Genomic DNA, 16679 nt, shown 5'->3' on the forward strand with positions numbered 1-16679 from the left:
ATTAAACAGTGGCAGAATAATATTGACATACTGTGACAGAGTGTAACTGAGTAATATATTGACTTTATAATGGTGTCATACAGTAAATAAATGCTATACAGTGACTGAATAATACTGCCATGAAGTGTTTAAATAATACCTTCACACAGTAACTAAATAAATGTGACTGAATAATTCCACCAAACAGTGGCAGAATAATACCGCCATACAGTAACTACCATACAGTTATTTAATATTACAACCATTGACATTGACTGAAAAATACTACCATACAGTGATTAACTAATATGCCATAAAGTGATGAAATAATACCGCCATTGAATGACTGAATAATAATAATAACATACAGTGACTATATAATACCACCATAAAGTGACTATATGATACTGCAATTCTGTACCCGAATAACATTGTCATGTAATAACAGAATTATACCGACATATAGTTACTGAATTATACCGCCATACAATGACTACATAATACCGCCATAAAGTGACTGTATGATAGTACAATTCAGCTGAATAACATTGTTGTATAGTAACAGAATTATACCGACATACAGTTACTGAGTTACTTAATAATACCGCTATACAGTGACTACATAATACCGCCAGAAATTGATTAATATGGCCATACAGTGACTAGAGAATACTAACATACACTGATTATTACTGCCAATCTCTGGAGCTCTGGGGTACAGGTGAGGGTGACGTCGACGTCCCTTGTGTGCGCGTTACTAAAGGGATAAAAAGAACATTATTAGTGACAGAGCAATGAAGGGGTCGGGGCCGAGCTCCCTGAGGGTGTTAAGTAATAAAGGGGACGAACCGAAGTCACAAGACAGGTCTGAGATGATAAACAGCGCCCCCTTCTATCCAGGCTATGTCCGGTATTGCAGGTCATCCCCATGGACTAGAGCGCTGTGGTCTGAATGATGGGGTACGGGGTGGGCACTGTCTCTGGGGGTGATTGTCCCTTTGTCTGTGATGGGGGGTCCCATCTGCTGTCCTTGCTTCCTTGCAGTGTATCTCGGTGCTCCTGCAGCTGATTGTGGCGGCATTACTCATCTACAAGGGATCCAAGAACATCGAATGTGACGACCCCGAGCAGCGGCTGAGCGACAGGTACGGGGGGCGAGGGGGCCTGTGACTGGTCTGTGCACGGACAGAAGGACAGACAGACAGTTTGTATGAGTTAATGAAGAGTTAAATTCCCAGCTATAAGTGCCGCCATGTAGTGCTGAGCTGGGCTCAGTGGCAGATCTGCCCGCAGTTCATCTGGTGATCAGTGAAGCCCCCGCTGGGTGGTCCCGTCACGTCTCTCCACAACGGGGGGCTAATAAGAGAGCAGACTGACAGCTCCACGACTCTCCTTCACCCCCCACAGCTCAGGGCCGAGGGGGAGAGAGAAAATACAATTATATCCCTGCGCCATGTGCGGCTCATTAACTGAGTCTCCTCTATATCAGCAGCTCAGGACTGTGATACCGGGGGACACAGGATAACTGACACCCCCCCGCACCCATCACCCCAACATCATCCAGTATGACCCAAATTGTTATCATCACGTACCCCAGTGTCAGGAGTCACTACCCCATTCCCTGAGTATTATTACCCCATACCCAAGTATCACTATCCTGTACCCCCAGTATCATTATCCCGTACCCCCAGTGTCATTATCCTATACCCCCAGTATCATTATCCTGTACCCCCAGTATCATTATCCTGTACCCCCAGTGTCATCCTGTACCCCCAGTATCATTATCCTATACCCCCAGTATCATTATCCTGTACCCCCAGTATCATTATCCTATACCCCCAGTATCATTATCCTGTACCCCCAGTATCATTATCCTATACCCCCAGTATCATTATCCTGTACCCCCAGTATCATTATCCCGTACCCCCAGTGTCATTATCCTGTACCCCCAGTATCATTATCCTGTACCCCCAGTATCATTATCCTGTACCCCCAGTGTCATCCTGTACCCCCAGTATCATTATCCTGTACCCCCAGTATCATTATCCTGTACCCCCAGTATCATTATCCCGTACCCCCAGTGTCATCCTGTACCCCCAGTATCATTATCCTGTACCCCCAGTATCATTATCCCGTACCCCCAGTGTCATTATCCTGTACCCCCAGTATCATTATCCTGTACCCCCAGTATCATTACCTCGTACCCCCAGTATCATTACCTCGTACCCCCAGTATCATTATCCTGTACCCCCAGTGTCACTATCCTATACCCCCAGTATCATTATCCCGTACCCCCAGTGTCATTATCCCGTACCCCCAGTGTCATTATCCTGTACCCCCAGTATCATTATCCTGTACCCCCAGTATCATTATCCCGTACCCCCAGTATCATTACCTCGTACCCCCAGTATCATTATCCTGTACCCCCAGTGTCACTATCCTATACCCCCAGTATCATTATCCCGTACCCCCAGTGTCATTATCCTGTACCCCCAGTATCATTATCCTGTACCCCAGTATCACTATCCTGTACCCCCAGTATCATTATCCCGTACCCCCAGTGTCATTATCCTGTACCCCCAGTATCATTATCCCGTACCCCCAGTGTCATTATCCTGTACCCCCAGTATCATTATCCTGTACCCCAGTATCATTATCCTGTACCCCCAGTATCATTATCCCGTACCCCCAGTGTCATTATCCTGTACCCCCAGTATCATTATCCTGTACCCCCAGTGTCATTATCCTGTACCCCCAGTATCATTATCCCGTACCCCCAGTGTCATTATCCTGTACCCCCAGTATCATTATCCTGTACCCCCAGTATCATTATCCCGTACCCCCAGTGTCATTATCCTGTACCCCCAGTATCATTACCTCGTACCCCCAGTATCATTATCCTGTACCCCCAGTGTCACTATCCTATACCCCCAGTATCATTATCCCGTACCCCCAGTGTCATTATCCTGTACCCCCAGTATCATTATCCTGTACCCCAGTATCACTATCCTGTACCCCCAGTATCATTATCCCGTACCCCCAGTGTCATTATCCTGTACCCCCAGTATCATTATCCCGTACCCCCAGTGTCATTATCCTGTACCCCCAGTATCATTATCCTGTACCCCCAGTGTCATTATCCTGTACCCCCAGTATCATTATCCCGTACCCCCAGTGTTATTATCCTGTACCCCCAGTATCATTATCCTGTACCCCCAGTATCATTATCCCGTACCCCCAGTATCATTACCTCGTACCCCCAGTATCATTATCCTGTACCCCCAGTGTCACTATCCTATACCCCCAGTATCATTATCCCGTACCCCCAGTGTCATTATCCTGTACCCCCAGTATCATTATCCTGTACCCCAGTATCACTATCCTGTACCCCCAGTATCATTATCCCGTACCCCCAGTGTCATTATCCTGTACCCCCAGTATCATTATCCCGTACCCCCAGTGTCATTATCCTGTACCCCCAGTATCATTATCCTGTACCCCCAGTGTCATTATCCTGTACCCCCAGTATCATTATCCCGTACCCCCAGTGTCATTATCCTGTACCCCCAGTGTCATTATCCTGTACCCCCAGTATCATTATCCCGTACCCCCAGTATCATTACCTCGTACCCCCAGTATCATTATCCTGTACCCCCAGTGTCACTATCCTATACCCCCAGTATCATTATCCCGTACCCCCAGTGTCATTATCCTGTACCCCCAGTATCATTATCCTGTACCCCAGTATCATTATCCTGTACCCCCAGTATCATTACCTCGTACCTCCGGTATCATTATCCTGTACCCCCAGTGTCACTATCCTATACCCCCAGTATCATTATCCCGTACCCCCAGTGTCATTATCCTGTACCCCCAGTATCATTATCCCGTACCCCCAGTATAATTATCCCGTACCCCCAGTGTCATTATCCTGTATCCCCCAGTATCATTATCCCGTACCCCCAGTGTCATTATCCTGTACCCCCAGTATCATTATCCCGTACCCCCAGTATCATTATCCCGTACCCCCAGTGTCATTATCCTGTACCCCCAGTATCATTATCCCGTACCCCCAGTGTCATTATCCTGTACTCCCAGTGTCATTATCCTGTACCCCCAGTGTCATTATCCTGTACCCCTAGTATCATTATCCCGTACCCCAGTATCATTATCCTGCACCCAAGTGTCATTATCCTGTACCCCCAGTATCATTACCCTGTACCCCCAGTATCATTACCCTGTACCCCCAGTATCATTATCCTGCACCCCCAGTATCATTATACTATACCCCCAGTATCATTATCCTGTACCCCCAGTATCATTACCCTGTACCCCCAGTATCATTATCCTGTACCCCCAGTATCATTATACTATACCCCCAGTGTCATTATCCTGTACCCCCAGTGTCATTATCCTGTACCCCCAGTATCATTATCCTGTACCCCCAGTATCATTATCCTGCACCCCCAGTATCATTATCCTGTACCCCCAGTGTCATTATCCTGTACCCCCAGTATCATTATCCTGTACCCCCAGTATCATTATCCTGTACCCCCAGTATCATTATACTATACCCCCAGTATCATTATCCTGTACCCCCAGTATCATTATCCTGTACCCCCAGTATCATTATCCTGCACCCCCAGTATCATTATCCTGTACCCCCAGTGTCATTATCCTGTACCCCCAGTATCATTACCCTGTACCCCCAGTATCATTATCCTGTACCCCCAGTATCATTATACTATACCCCCAGTATCATTATCCTGTACCCCCAGTATCATTATCCCGTACCCCCAGTGTCACTATCCTATACCCCCAGTGTCATTATCCTGTACCCCCAGTATCATTATCCTGTACCCCCAGTATCATTATCCTGCACCCCCAGTATCATTATCCTGTACCCCCAGTGTCATTATCCTGTACCCCCAGTGTCATTATCCTGTACCCCCAGTATCATTATCCTGTACCCCCAGTATCATTATCCTGCACCCCCAGTATCATTATCCCGTACCCCCAGTGTCATTATCCTGTACCCCAGTATCATTATTCTGTACCCCCAGTATCATTATCCTGTACCCCCAGTGTCATTATCCTGTATCCCCCAGTATCATTATCCCGTACCCCCAGTGTCATTATCCTGTACCCCCAGTATCATTATCCCGTACCCCCAGTGTCATTATCCTGTACCCCCAGTATCATTATCCTGTACCCCCAGTATCATTATCCTGCACCCCAGTGTTATTATCCTGTACCCCAGTATCATTACCCTGTACCCCCAGTATCATTATCCTGTACCCCCAATATCATTATCCCGTACCCCCAGTGTCACTATCCTATAACCCCAGTATCATTATCCCGTACCCCCAGTGTCATTATCCTGTACCCCAGTATCATTATCCCGTACCCCCAGTGTCACTATCCTATACCCCCAGTGTCATTATCCTGTACCCCCAGTGTCATTATCCTGTACCCCCAGTATCATTAACCTGTACCCCCAGTATCATTATCCTGCACCCCCAGTATCATTATCCCGTACCCCCAGTGTCATTATCCTGTACCCCAGTATCATTATTCTGTACCCCCAGTGTCATTATCCTGTACCCCCAGTGTCATTATCCTGTATCCCCCAGTATCATTATCCCGTACCCCCAGTGTCATTATCCTGTACCCCCAGTATCATTATCCCGTACCCCCAGTGTCATTATCCTGTACCCCCAGTATCATTATCCTGTACCCCCAGTATCATTATCCTGCACCCCAGTGTTATTATCCTGTACCCCCAGTATCATTACCCTGTACCCCCAGTATCATTATCCTGTACCCCCAGTATCATTATACTATACCCCCAGTATCATTATCCTGTACCCCCAATATCATTATCCCGTACCCCCAGTGTCACTATCCTATAACCCCAGTATCATTATCCCGTACCCCCAGTGTCATTATCCTGTACCCCAGTATCATTATCCCGTACCCCCAGTGTCATTATCCTGTACGCCCAGTATCATTATCCTGTACCCCCAGTATCATTATCCTGCACCCCCAGTATCATTATCCCGTACCCCCAGTGTCCTTATCCTGTACCCCCAGTATCATTATCCTGTACCCCCAGTATCATTATTCTGTACCCCCAGTGTCACTATCCTGTACCCCCAGTGTCATTATCCTGTACCCCCAGTATAATTATCCCGTACCCCCAGTGTCATTATCCTGTATCCCCCAATATCATTATCCCGTACCCCCAGTGTCATTATCCTGTATCCCCAGTGTCATTATCCTGCACCCCAGTGTCATTATCCTGTACCCCCAGTATCATTACCCTGTACCCCCAGTATCATTATCCTGTACCCCCAGTATCATTATCCTGTACCCCCAGTATCATTATCCTGCACCCCCAGTATCATTATCCTGTACCCCCAGTATCATTATCCTGTACCCCCAGTATCATTATCCTGTACCCCCAGTATCATTATCCTGTACCCCCAGTATCATTATCCTGTACCCCCAGTGTCATTATCCTGCACCCCCAGTATCATTATCCCGTACCCCCAGTGTCATTATCCTGTACCCCAGTATCATTATTCTGTACCCCCAGTGTCATTATCCTGTACCCCCAGTGTCATTATCCTGTATCCCCCAGTATCATTATCCCGTACCCCAGTGTCATTATCCTGTACCCCCAGTATCATTATCCCGTACCCCCAGTGTCATTATCCTGTACCCCCAGTATCATTATCCTGTACCCCCAGTATCATTATCCTGCACCCCAGTGTTATTATCCTGTACCCCCAGTATCATTACCCTGTACCCCCAGTATCATTATCCTGTACCCCCAGTATCATTATACTATACCCCCAGTATCATTATCCTGTACCCCCAATATCATTATCCCGTACCCCCAGTGTCATTATCCTGTACCCCAGTATCATTATCCCGTACCCCCAGTGTCATTATCCTGTACCCCCAGTGTCATTATCCTGTACCCCCAGTGTCATTATCCTGTACCCCCAGTGTCACTATCCTATACCCCCAGTGTCATTATCCTGTACCCCCAGTATCATTATCCTGTACCCCCAGTATAATTATCCCGTACCCCCAGTGTCATTATCCTGTATCCCCCAATATCATTATCCCGTACCCCCAATATCATTATCCCGTACCCCCAGTATCATTATCCTGTACCCCAAGTGTCATTATCCCGTACCCCAGTATCATTATCCTGTACCCCAAGTGTCATTATCCCGTACCCCCAGTGTCATTATCCTGTACCCCAGTATCATTATCCCGTACCCCCAGTATCATTATCCCGTACCCCCAGTGTCATTATCCTGTACCCCCAGTATCATTATCCTGTACCCCCAGTATCATTATTCCGTACCCCCAGTGTCCTTATCCTGTACCCCCAGTATCATTATCCTGTACCCCCAGTATCATTATTCTGTACCCCCAGTGTCACTATCCTGTACCCCCAGTGTCATTATCCTGTACCCCCAGTATAATTATCCCGTACCCCCAGTGTCATTATCCTGTATCCCCCAATATCATTATCCCGTACCCCCAGTGTCATTATCCTGTACCCCCAGTGTCATTATCCTGCACCCCAGTGTCATTATCCTGTACCCCCAGTATCATTACCCTGTACCCCCAGTATCATTATCCTGTACCCCAGTATCATTATCCTGTACCCCCAGTATCATTATCCTGCACCCCCAGTATCATTATCCTGTACCCCCAGTATCATTATCCTGTACCCCCAGTGTCATTATCCTGTACCCCCAGTGTCATTATCCTGTACCCCCAGTATCATTATCCTGTACCCCCAGTATCATTATCCTGCACCCCCAGTATCATTATCCCGTACCCCCAGTGTCATTATCCTGTACCCCAGTATCATTATTCTGTACCCCCAGTGTCATTATCCTGTACCCCCAGTGTCATTATCCTGTATCCCCCAGTATCATTATCCCGTACCCCCAGTGTCATTATCCTGTACCCCCAGTATCATTATCCCGTACCCCCAGTGTCATTATCCTGTACCCCCAGTATCATTATCCTGTACCCCCAGTATCATTATCCTGCACCCCAGTGTTATTATCCTGTACCCCCAGTATCATTACCCTGTACCCCCAGTATCATTATCCTGTACCCCCAGTATCATTATACTATACCCCCAGTATCATTATCCTGTACCCCCAATATCATTATCCCGTACCCCCAGTATCATTATCCTGTACCCCAAGTGTCATTATCCCGTACCCCAGTATCATTATCCTGTACCCCAAGTGTCATTATCCCGTACCCCCAGTGTCATTATCCTGTACCCCAGTATCATTATCCCGTACCCCCAGTATCATTATCCCGTACCCCCAGTATCATTATTCTGTACCCCCAGTGTCATTACCCTGTACCCCCAGTATCATTATCCTGTACCCCCAGTATCATTATCCTGTACCCCCAGTATCATTATCCTGCACCCCCAGTATCATTATCCTGTACCCCCAGTATCATTATCCTGTACCCCCAGTATCATTATCCTGTACCCCCAGTATCATTATCCTGTACCCCCAGTATCATTATTCTGTACCCCCAGTGTCATTATCCTGCACCCCCAGTATCATTATCCCGTACCCCCAGTGTCATTATCCTGTACCCCAGTATCATTATTCTGTACCCCCAGTGTCATTATCCTGTACCCCCAGTGTCATTATCCTGTATCCCCCAGTATCATTATCCCGTACCCCCAGTGTCATTATCCTGTACCCCCAGTATCATTATCCCGTACCCCCAGTGTCATTATCCTGTACCCCCAGTATCATTATCCTGTACCCCCAGTATCATTATCCTGCACCCCAGTGTTATTATCCTGTACCCCCAGTATCATTACCCTGTACCCCCAGTATCATTATCCTGTACCCCCAGTATCATTATACTATACCCCCAGTATCATTATCCTGTACCCCCAATATCATTATCCCGTACCCCCAGTGTCATTATCCTGTACCCCAGTATCATTATCCCGTACCCCCAGTGTCATTATCCTGTACCCCCAGTGTCATTATCCTGTACCCCCAGTGTCATTATCCTGTACCCCCAGTGTCACTATCCTATACCCCCAGTGTCATTATCCTGTACCCCCAGTATCATTATCCTGTACACCCAGTACCATTATCCTGCACCCCCAGTATCATTATCCTGTACCCCCAGTGTCATTATCCTGTACCCCCAGTATCATTATCCTGTACCCCCAGTATCATTATCCTGCACCCCCAGTATCATTATCCCGTACCCCCAGTGTCATTATCCTGTACCCCAGTATCATTATTCTGTACCCCCAGTGTCATTATCCTGTACCCCCAGTGTCATTATCCTGTATCCCCCAGTATCATTATCCCGTACCCCCAGTGTCATTATCCTGTACCCCCAGTATCATTATCCCGTACCCCCAGTGTCATTATCCTGTACCCCCAGTATCATTATCCTGTACCCCCAGTATCATTATCCTGCACCCCAGTGTTATTATCCTGTACCCCCAGTATCATTACCCTGTACCCCCAGTATCATTATCCTGTACCCCCAGTATCATTATACTATACCCCCAGTATCATTATCCTGTACCCCCAATATCATTATCCCGTACCCCCAGTATCATTATCCTGTACCCCAAGTGTCATTATCCCGTACCCCAGTATCATTATCCTGTACCCCAAGTGTCATTATCCCGTACCCCCAGTGTCATTATCCTGTACCCCAGTATCATTATCCCGTACCCCCAGTATCATTATCCCGTACCCCCAGTGTCATTATCCTGTACCCCCAGTGTCATTATCCTGTACCCCCAGTATCATTATCCTGTACCCCCAGTATCATTATTCCGTACGCCCAGTGTCCTTATCGTGTACCCCCAGTATCATTATCCTGTACCCCCAGTATCATTATTCCGTACCCCCAGTGTCCTTATCCTGTACCCCCAGTATCATTATCCTGTACCCCCAGTATCATTATTCTGTACCCCCAGTGTCACTATCCTGTACCCCCAGTGTCATTATCCTGTACCCCCAGTATAATTATCCCGTACCCCCAGTGTCATTATCCTGTATCCCCCAATATCATTATCCCGTACCCCCAGTGTCATTATCCTGTACCCCCAGTGTCATTATCCTGCACCCCAGTGTCATTATCCTGTACCCCCAGTATCATTACCCTGTACCCCCAGTATCATTATCCTGTACCCCAGTATCATTATCCTGTACCCCCAGTATCATTATCCTGCACCCCCAGTATCATTATCCTGTACCCCCAGTATCATTATCCTGTACCCCCAGTATCATTATCCTCTACCCCCAGTGTCATTATCCTGTACCCCCAGTGTCATTATCCTGTACCCCAGTATCATTATCCCGTACCCCCAGTATCATTATCCCGTACCCCCAGTATCATTACCTCGTACCTCCAGTATCATTATCCTGTACCCCCAGTGTCACTATCCTATACCCCCAGTATCATTATCCCGTACCCCCAGTGTCATTATCCTGTACCCCCAGTATCATTATCCCGTACCCCCAGTATAATTATCCCGTACCCCCAGTGTCATTATCCTGTATCCCCCAGTATCATTATCCCGTACCCCCAGTGTCATTATCCTGTACCCCCAGTATCATTATCCCGTACCCCCAGTATCATTATCCCGTACCCCCAGTGTCATTATCCTGTACCCCCAGTATCATTATCCCGTACCCCCAGTATCATTATCCTGTACCCCCAGTGTCATTATCCTGTACCCCCAGTATCATTATCCCGTACCCCCAGTGTCATTATCCTGTACCCCCAGTGTCATTATCCTGTACCCCCAGTATCATTATCCCGTACCCCCAGTGTCATTATCCTGTACCACCAGTGTCACTATTCTGTACCCCCAGTATCATTATCCCGTACCCCCAGTGTCATTATCCTGTATCCCCCAGTATCATTATCCCGTACCCCCAGTATCATTATCCCGTACCCCCAGTATCATTATCCCGTACCCCCAGTGTCATTATCCTGTATCCCCCAGTATCATTATCCCGTACCCCCAGTGTCATTATCCTGTACCCCCAGTATCATTATCCCGTACCCCCAGTATCATTATCCCGTACCCCCAGTATCATTATCCCGTACCCCCAGTGTCATTATCCTGTATCCCCCAGTATCATTATCCCGTACCCCCAGTGTCATTATCCTGTACCCCCAGTATCATTATCCCGTACCCCCAGTATCATTATCCCGTACCCCCAGTATCATTATCCCGTACCCCCAGTGTCATTATCCTGTACCCCCAGTATCATTATCCCGTACCCCCAGTGTCATTATCCTGTACTCCCAGTGTCATTATCCTGTACCCCCAGTGTCATTATCCTGTACCCCTAGTATCATTATCCTGTACCTCCAGTATCATTATCCCGTACCCCAGTATCATTATCCTGCACCCAAGTGTCATTATCCTGTACCCCCAGTATCATTACCCTGTACCCCCAGTATCATTATCCTGTACCCCCAGTATCATTATACTATACCCCCAGTATCATTATCCCGTACCCCCAGTGTCACTATCCTGTACCCCCAGTATCATTATCCTGTACCCCCAGTGTCATTATCCTGTACCCCCAGTGTCATTATCCTGTACCCCCAGTATCATTATCCTGTACCCCCAGTATCATTATCCTGCACCCCCAGTATCATTATCCTGTACCCCCAGTGTCATTATCCTGTACCCCCAGTGTCATTATCCTGTACCCCCAGTATCATTATCCTGTACCCCCAGTATCATTATCCTGCACCCCCAGTGTCATTATCCTGTACCCCCAGTATCATTATCCCGTACCCCCAGTGTCATTATCCTGTACTCCCAGTGTCATTATCCTGTACCCCCAGTGTCATTATCCTGTACCCCTAGTATCATTATCCTGTACCTCCAGTATCATTATCCCGTACCCCAGTATCATTATCCTGCACCCAAGTGTCATTATCCTGTACCCCCAGTATCATTACCCTGTACCCCCAGTATCATTATCCTGTACCCCCAGTATCATTATACTATACCCCCAGTATCATTATCCTGTACCCCCAGTATCATTATCCCGTACCCCCAGTGTCACTATCCTGTACCCCCAGTATCATTATCCTGTACCCCCAGTGTCATTATCCTGTACCCCCAGTGTCATTATCCTGTACCCCCAGTATCATTATCCTGTACCCCCAGTATCATTATCCTGCAGCCCCAGTATCATTATCCCGTACCCCCAGTGTCATTATCCTGTACCCCAGTATCATTATTCTGTACCCCCAGTGTCATTATCCTGTACCCCCAGTGTCATTATCCTGTATCCCCCAGTATCATTATCCCGTACCCCCAGTGTCATTATGCTGTACCCCCAGTATCATTATCCCGTACCCCCAGTGTCATTATCCTGTACCCCCAGTATCATTATCCTGTACCCCCAGTATCATTATCCTGCACCCCAGTATTATTATCCTGTACCCCCAGTATCATTACCCTGTACCCCCAGTATCATTATCCTGTACCCCCAGTATCATTATACTATACCCCCAGTATCATTATCCTGTACCCCCAATATCATTATCCCGTACCCCCAGTGTCACTATCCTATAACCCCAGTATCATTATCCCGTACCCCCAGTGTCATTATCCTGTACCCCAGTATCATTATCCCGTACCCCCAGTGTCACTATCCTATACCCCCAGTGTCATTATCCTGTACCCCCAGTATCATTATCCTGTACCCCCAGTATCATTATCCTGCACCCCCAGTATCATTATCCTGTACCCCCAGTGTCATTATCCTGTACCCCCAGTATCATTATCCTGTACCCCCAGTATCATTATCCTGCACCCCCAGTATCATTATCCCGTACCCCCAGTGTCATTATCCTGTACCCCAGTATCATTATTCTGTACCCCCAGTGTCATTATCCTGTACCCCCAGTATCATTATCCCGTACCCCCAGTGTCATTATCCTGTACCCCCAGTATCATTATCCCGTACCCCCAGTGTCATTATCCTGTACCCCCAGTATCATTATCCTGCACCCCAGTGTTATTATCCTGTACCCCCAGTATCATTACCCTGTACCCCCAGTATCATTATCCTGTACCCCCAGTATCATTATACTATACCCCCAGTATCATTATCCTGTACCCCCAGTATCATTACCTCGTACCCCCAGTGTCATTATCCCATACCCTCAGAATCATTATTCTGTACCCCAGTATCATTATCCCGTACCCCGAATGTCACTATCCTATACCCCCAGTATCATTATCCCGTACCCCCAGTATCATTATCTTGCACCCCCAGTATCATTATCCCGTACCCCCAGTGTCATTATCTCGTACCCCCAGTATCATTATCCTGTACCCCCAGTATCATTATCTTGCACCCCCAGTATCATTATCCCGTACCCCCAGTGTCATTATCTCGTACCCCCAGTATCATTATCCTGCACCCCCAGTATCATTATCCTGCACCCCCAGTGTCATTATCCCGTACCCCCAGTATCATTATCCCGTACCCCCAGTGTCATTATCCTGTACCCCCAGTATCATTATCCTGTACCCCCAGTATCATTATCCCGTACCCCCAGTATCATTATCCCGTACCCCCAGCGTCATTATCCCATATCCCCAGTGTCATTATCCTGTACCCCCAGTGTCATTATCCTGTACCCCCAGTGTCATTATCCTGTACCCCCAGTGTCATTATCCCGTACCCCCAGTATCATTATCCTGTACCCCCAGTGTCATTATCCTGTACCCCCAGTGTCACTATCCTATACCCCCAGTGTCATTATCCTGTACCCCCAGTATCATTATCCTGTACCCCCAGTATCATTATCCTGTACCCCCAGTGTCACTATCCTATACCCCCAGTATCATTATCCTGTACCCACAGTATCATTATCCTGTACCCCCAGTATCATTATCCTGTACCCCCAGTGTCATTATCCTGTACCCTCAGTATCATTACCCTGTACCCCCAGTATCATTAGCCTGTACCCCAGTATCATTACCCTGTACCCCCAGTATCATTAGCCTGTACCCCCAGTATCATTATCCTGTACCCCCAGTGTCATTATCCTGTACCCCCAGTATCATTATCCTGTACCCCAGTATCATTATCCCGTACCCCCAATGTCACTATCCTATACCCCCAGTATCATTACTCTGTACCCCCAGTATCATTAGCCTGTACCCCCAGTATCATTATCCTGTACCCCCAGTGTCACTATCCTGTACCCCCAGTATCATTATCCCGTACCCCCAGTATCATTATCCCGTACCCCCAGTGTCACTATCCTGTACCCCCAGTATCATTATCCCGTACCCCCAGTGTCATTATCCTGTACCCCCAGTATCATTACCTCGTACCCCCAGTATCATTATCCCGTACCCCCAGTATCATTATCCTGTACCCCCAGTGTCATTATCCCGTACCCCCAGTATTATTATCCTGTACCCCCAGTGTCATTATCCCGTACCCCCAGTGTCATTATCCCGTACCCCCAGTATCATTTTCCCGTACCCCCAGTGTCACTATCCTGTACCACCAGTGTCACTATTCTGTACCCCCAGTGTCATTATCCTGTACCCCCAGTGTCATTATCCCGTACCCCCAGTGTCATTATCCCGTACCCCCAGTGTCATTATCCTGTACCCCAGTGTCATTATCCTGTACCCCCAGTATCATTACCTCGTACCCCCAGTATCATTATCCTGTACCCCCAGTATCATTATCCCGTATCCCCAATGTCACTATCCTATACCCCCAGTATCATTATCTTGTACCCCCAGTGTCATTATCCTGTACCCCCAGTGTCACTATCCTATACCCCAGTATCATTATCCTGTACCCTCAGTATCATTATCCTGTACCCCAGTATCATTATCCCGTACCCCCAATGTCACTATCCTATACCCCCAGTATCATTACCCTATACCCCCAGTATCATTAGCCTGTACCCCAGTATCATTACCCTGTACCCCCAGTATCATTAGCCTGTACCCCCAGTATCATTATCCTGTACCCCCAGTGTCATTATCCTGTACCCCCAGTATCATTATCCTGTACCCCAGTATCATTATCCCGTACCCCCAGTATCATTATCCTGTACCCCAGTATCATTATCCCGTACCCCCAATGTCACTATCCTATACCCCCAGTATCATTACCCTATACCCCCAGTATCATTAGCCTGTACCCCAGTATCATTACCCTGTACCCCCAGTATCATTAGCCTGTACCCCCAGTATCATTATCCTGTACCCCCAGTGTCATTATCCTGTACCCCCAGTATCATTATCCTGTACCCCAGTGTCATTATCCTGTACCCCCAGTATCATTATCCTGTACCCCAGTATCATTATCCTGTACCCCCAGTATCATTAGCCTGTACCCCCAGTGTCATTATCCTGTACCCCCAGTATCATTAGCCTGTACCCCCAGTATCATTATCCTGTACCCCCAGTGTCATTATCCTGTACCCCCAGTATCATTATCCTGTACCCCCAGTATCATTATCCTGTACCCCAGTATCATTATCCTGTACCCCTATATCATTATCCCATACCCCAGTATCATTATTCTGTACCCCAGTATCATTATCCTGTACCCCCAGTATCATTATCCTGTACCCCAGTATCATTATCCTGTACCCCCAGTATCATTATCATGTACCCCTATATCATTATCCCATACCCCAGTATCATTATCCTGTACCCCAGTATCATTATCATGTACCCCTATATCATTATCCCGTACCCCAGTATGATTATCCTGTACCCCAGTATCATTATCCCGTACCCCCAGTGTCATTATCCTGTACCCCAGTATGATTATCCTGTACCCCCAGTGTCACTATCCTATACCCCCAGTGTCATTATCATGTACCCCCAGTATCATTATCCTGTACCCCCAGTATCATTATCCTGTACCCCCAGTGTCATAATCCTTTACCCCCTGTATCATTATCCTGTACCCCCAGTATCATTATCCCGTACCCCCAGTATCATTATCCCGTACCCCCAGTGTCATTATCCTGTACCCCCAGTATCATTATCCTGTACCCCCAGTGTCATTATCCTGTACCCCCAGTATCATTATCCCGTACCCCCAGTATCATTATCCTGTACCCCCAGTGCCATTATCCTGTACCCCCAGTGTCATTATCCCGTACCCCAGTGTCATTATCCTGTACCTCCAGTGTCATTATCCTGTTCCCCCAGTGCCATTATCCTGTACCTCCAGTGTCATTATCCTGTACCCCAGTATCATTATCCTGTACCCCCAGTATCATTATCCTGTACGCCCAGTATCATTATCCTGTACTCCCAGTATCATTATCCTGTACCCCCAGTATCATTATCCTGTACCTCCAGTGTCATTATCCTGTACCCCAGTATCATTATCCTGTACCCCCAGTGTCATTATCCCGTACCCCCAGTATCATTATCTTGCACCCCCAGTATCATTATCCCGTACCCCCAGTGTCATTATCTCGTACCCCCAGTATCATTATCCTGTACCCCCAGTATCATTATCTTGCACCCCCAGTATCATTATCCCGTACCCCCAGTGTCATTATCTCGTACCCCCAGTATCATTATCCTGCACCCCCAGTATCATTATCCTGCACCCCCAGTGTCA

General features: G+C 47.5%; 1 protein-coding gene across 1 annotated transcript in view; it reads left to right on the top strand.

Moving 5' to 3' along the window:
• The window catches only part of LOC142254237 (ninjurin-1-like), a 75842-nt gene that overhangs the window by 35468 nt on the left and 23695 nt on the right, over positions 1 to 16679 (top strand). The window contains exon 3 of the mRNA XM_075325238.1: positions 1024 to 1124. Within this exon, the coding sequence (XP_075181353.1) occupies positions 1024 to 1124 (101 nt within the window). The remainder of the gene's footprint in view (positions 1 to 1023; positions 1125 to 16679) is intronic.

This window comes from Anomaloglossus baeobatrachus, chromosome 10, assembly GCF_048569485.1.
Source record: "Anomaloglossus baeobatrachus isolate aAnoBae1 chromosome 10, aAnoBae1.hap1, whole genome shotgun sequence".
NCBI lineage: Eukaryota > Metazoa > Chordata > Amphibia > Anura > Aromobatidae > Anomaloglossus > Anomaloglossus baeobatrachus.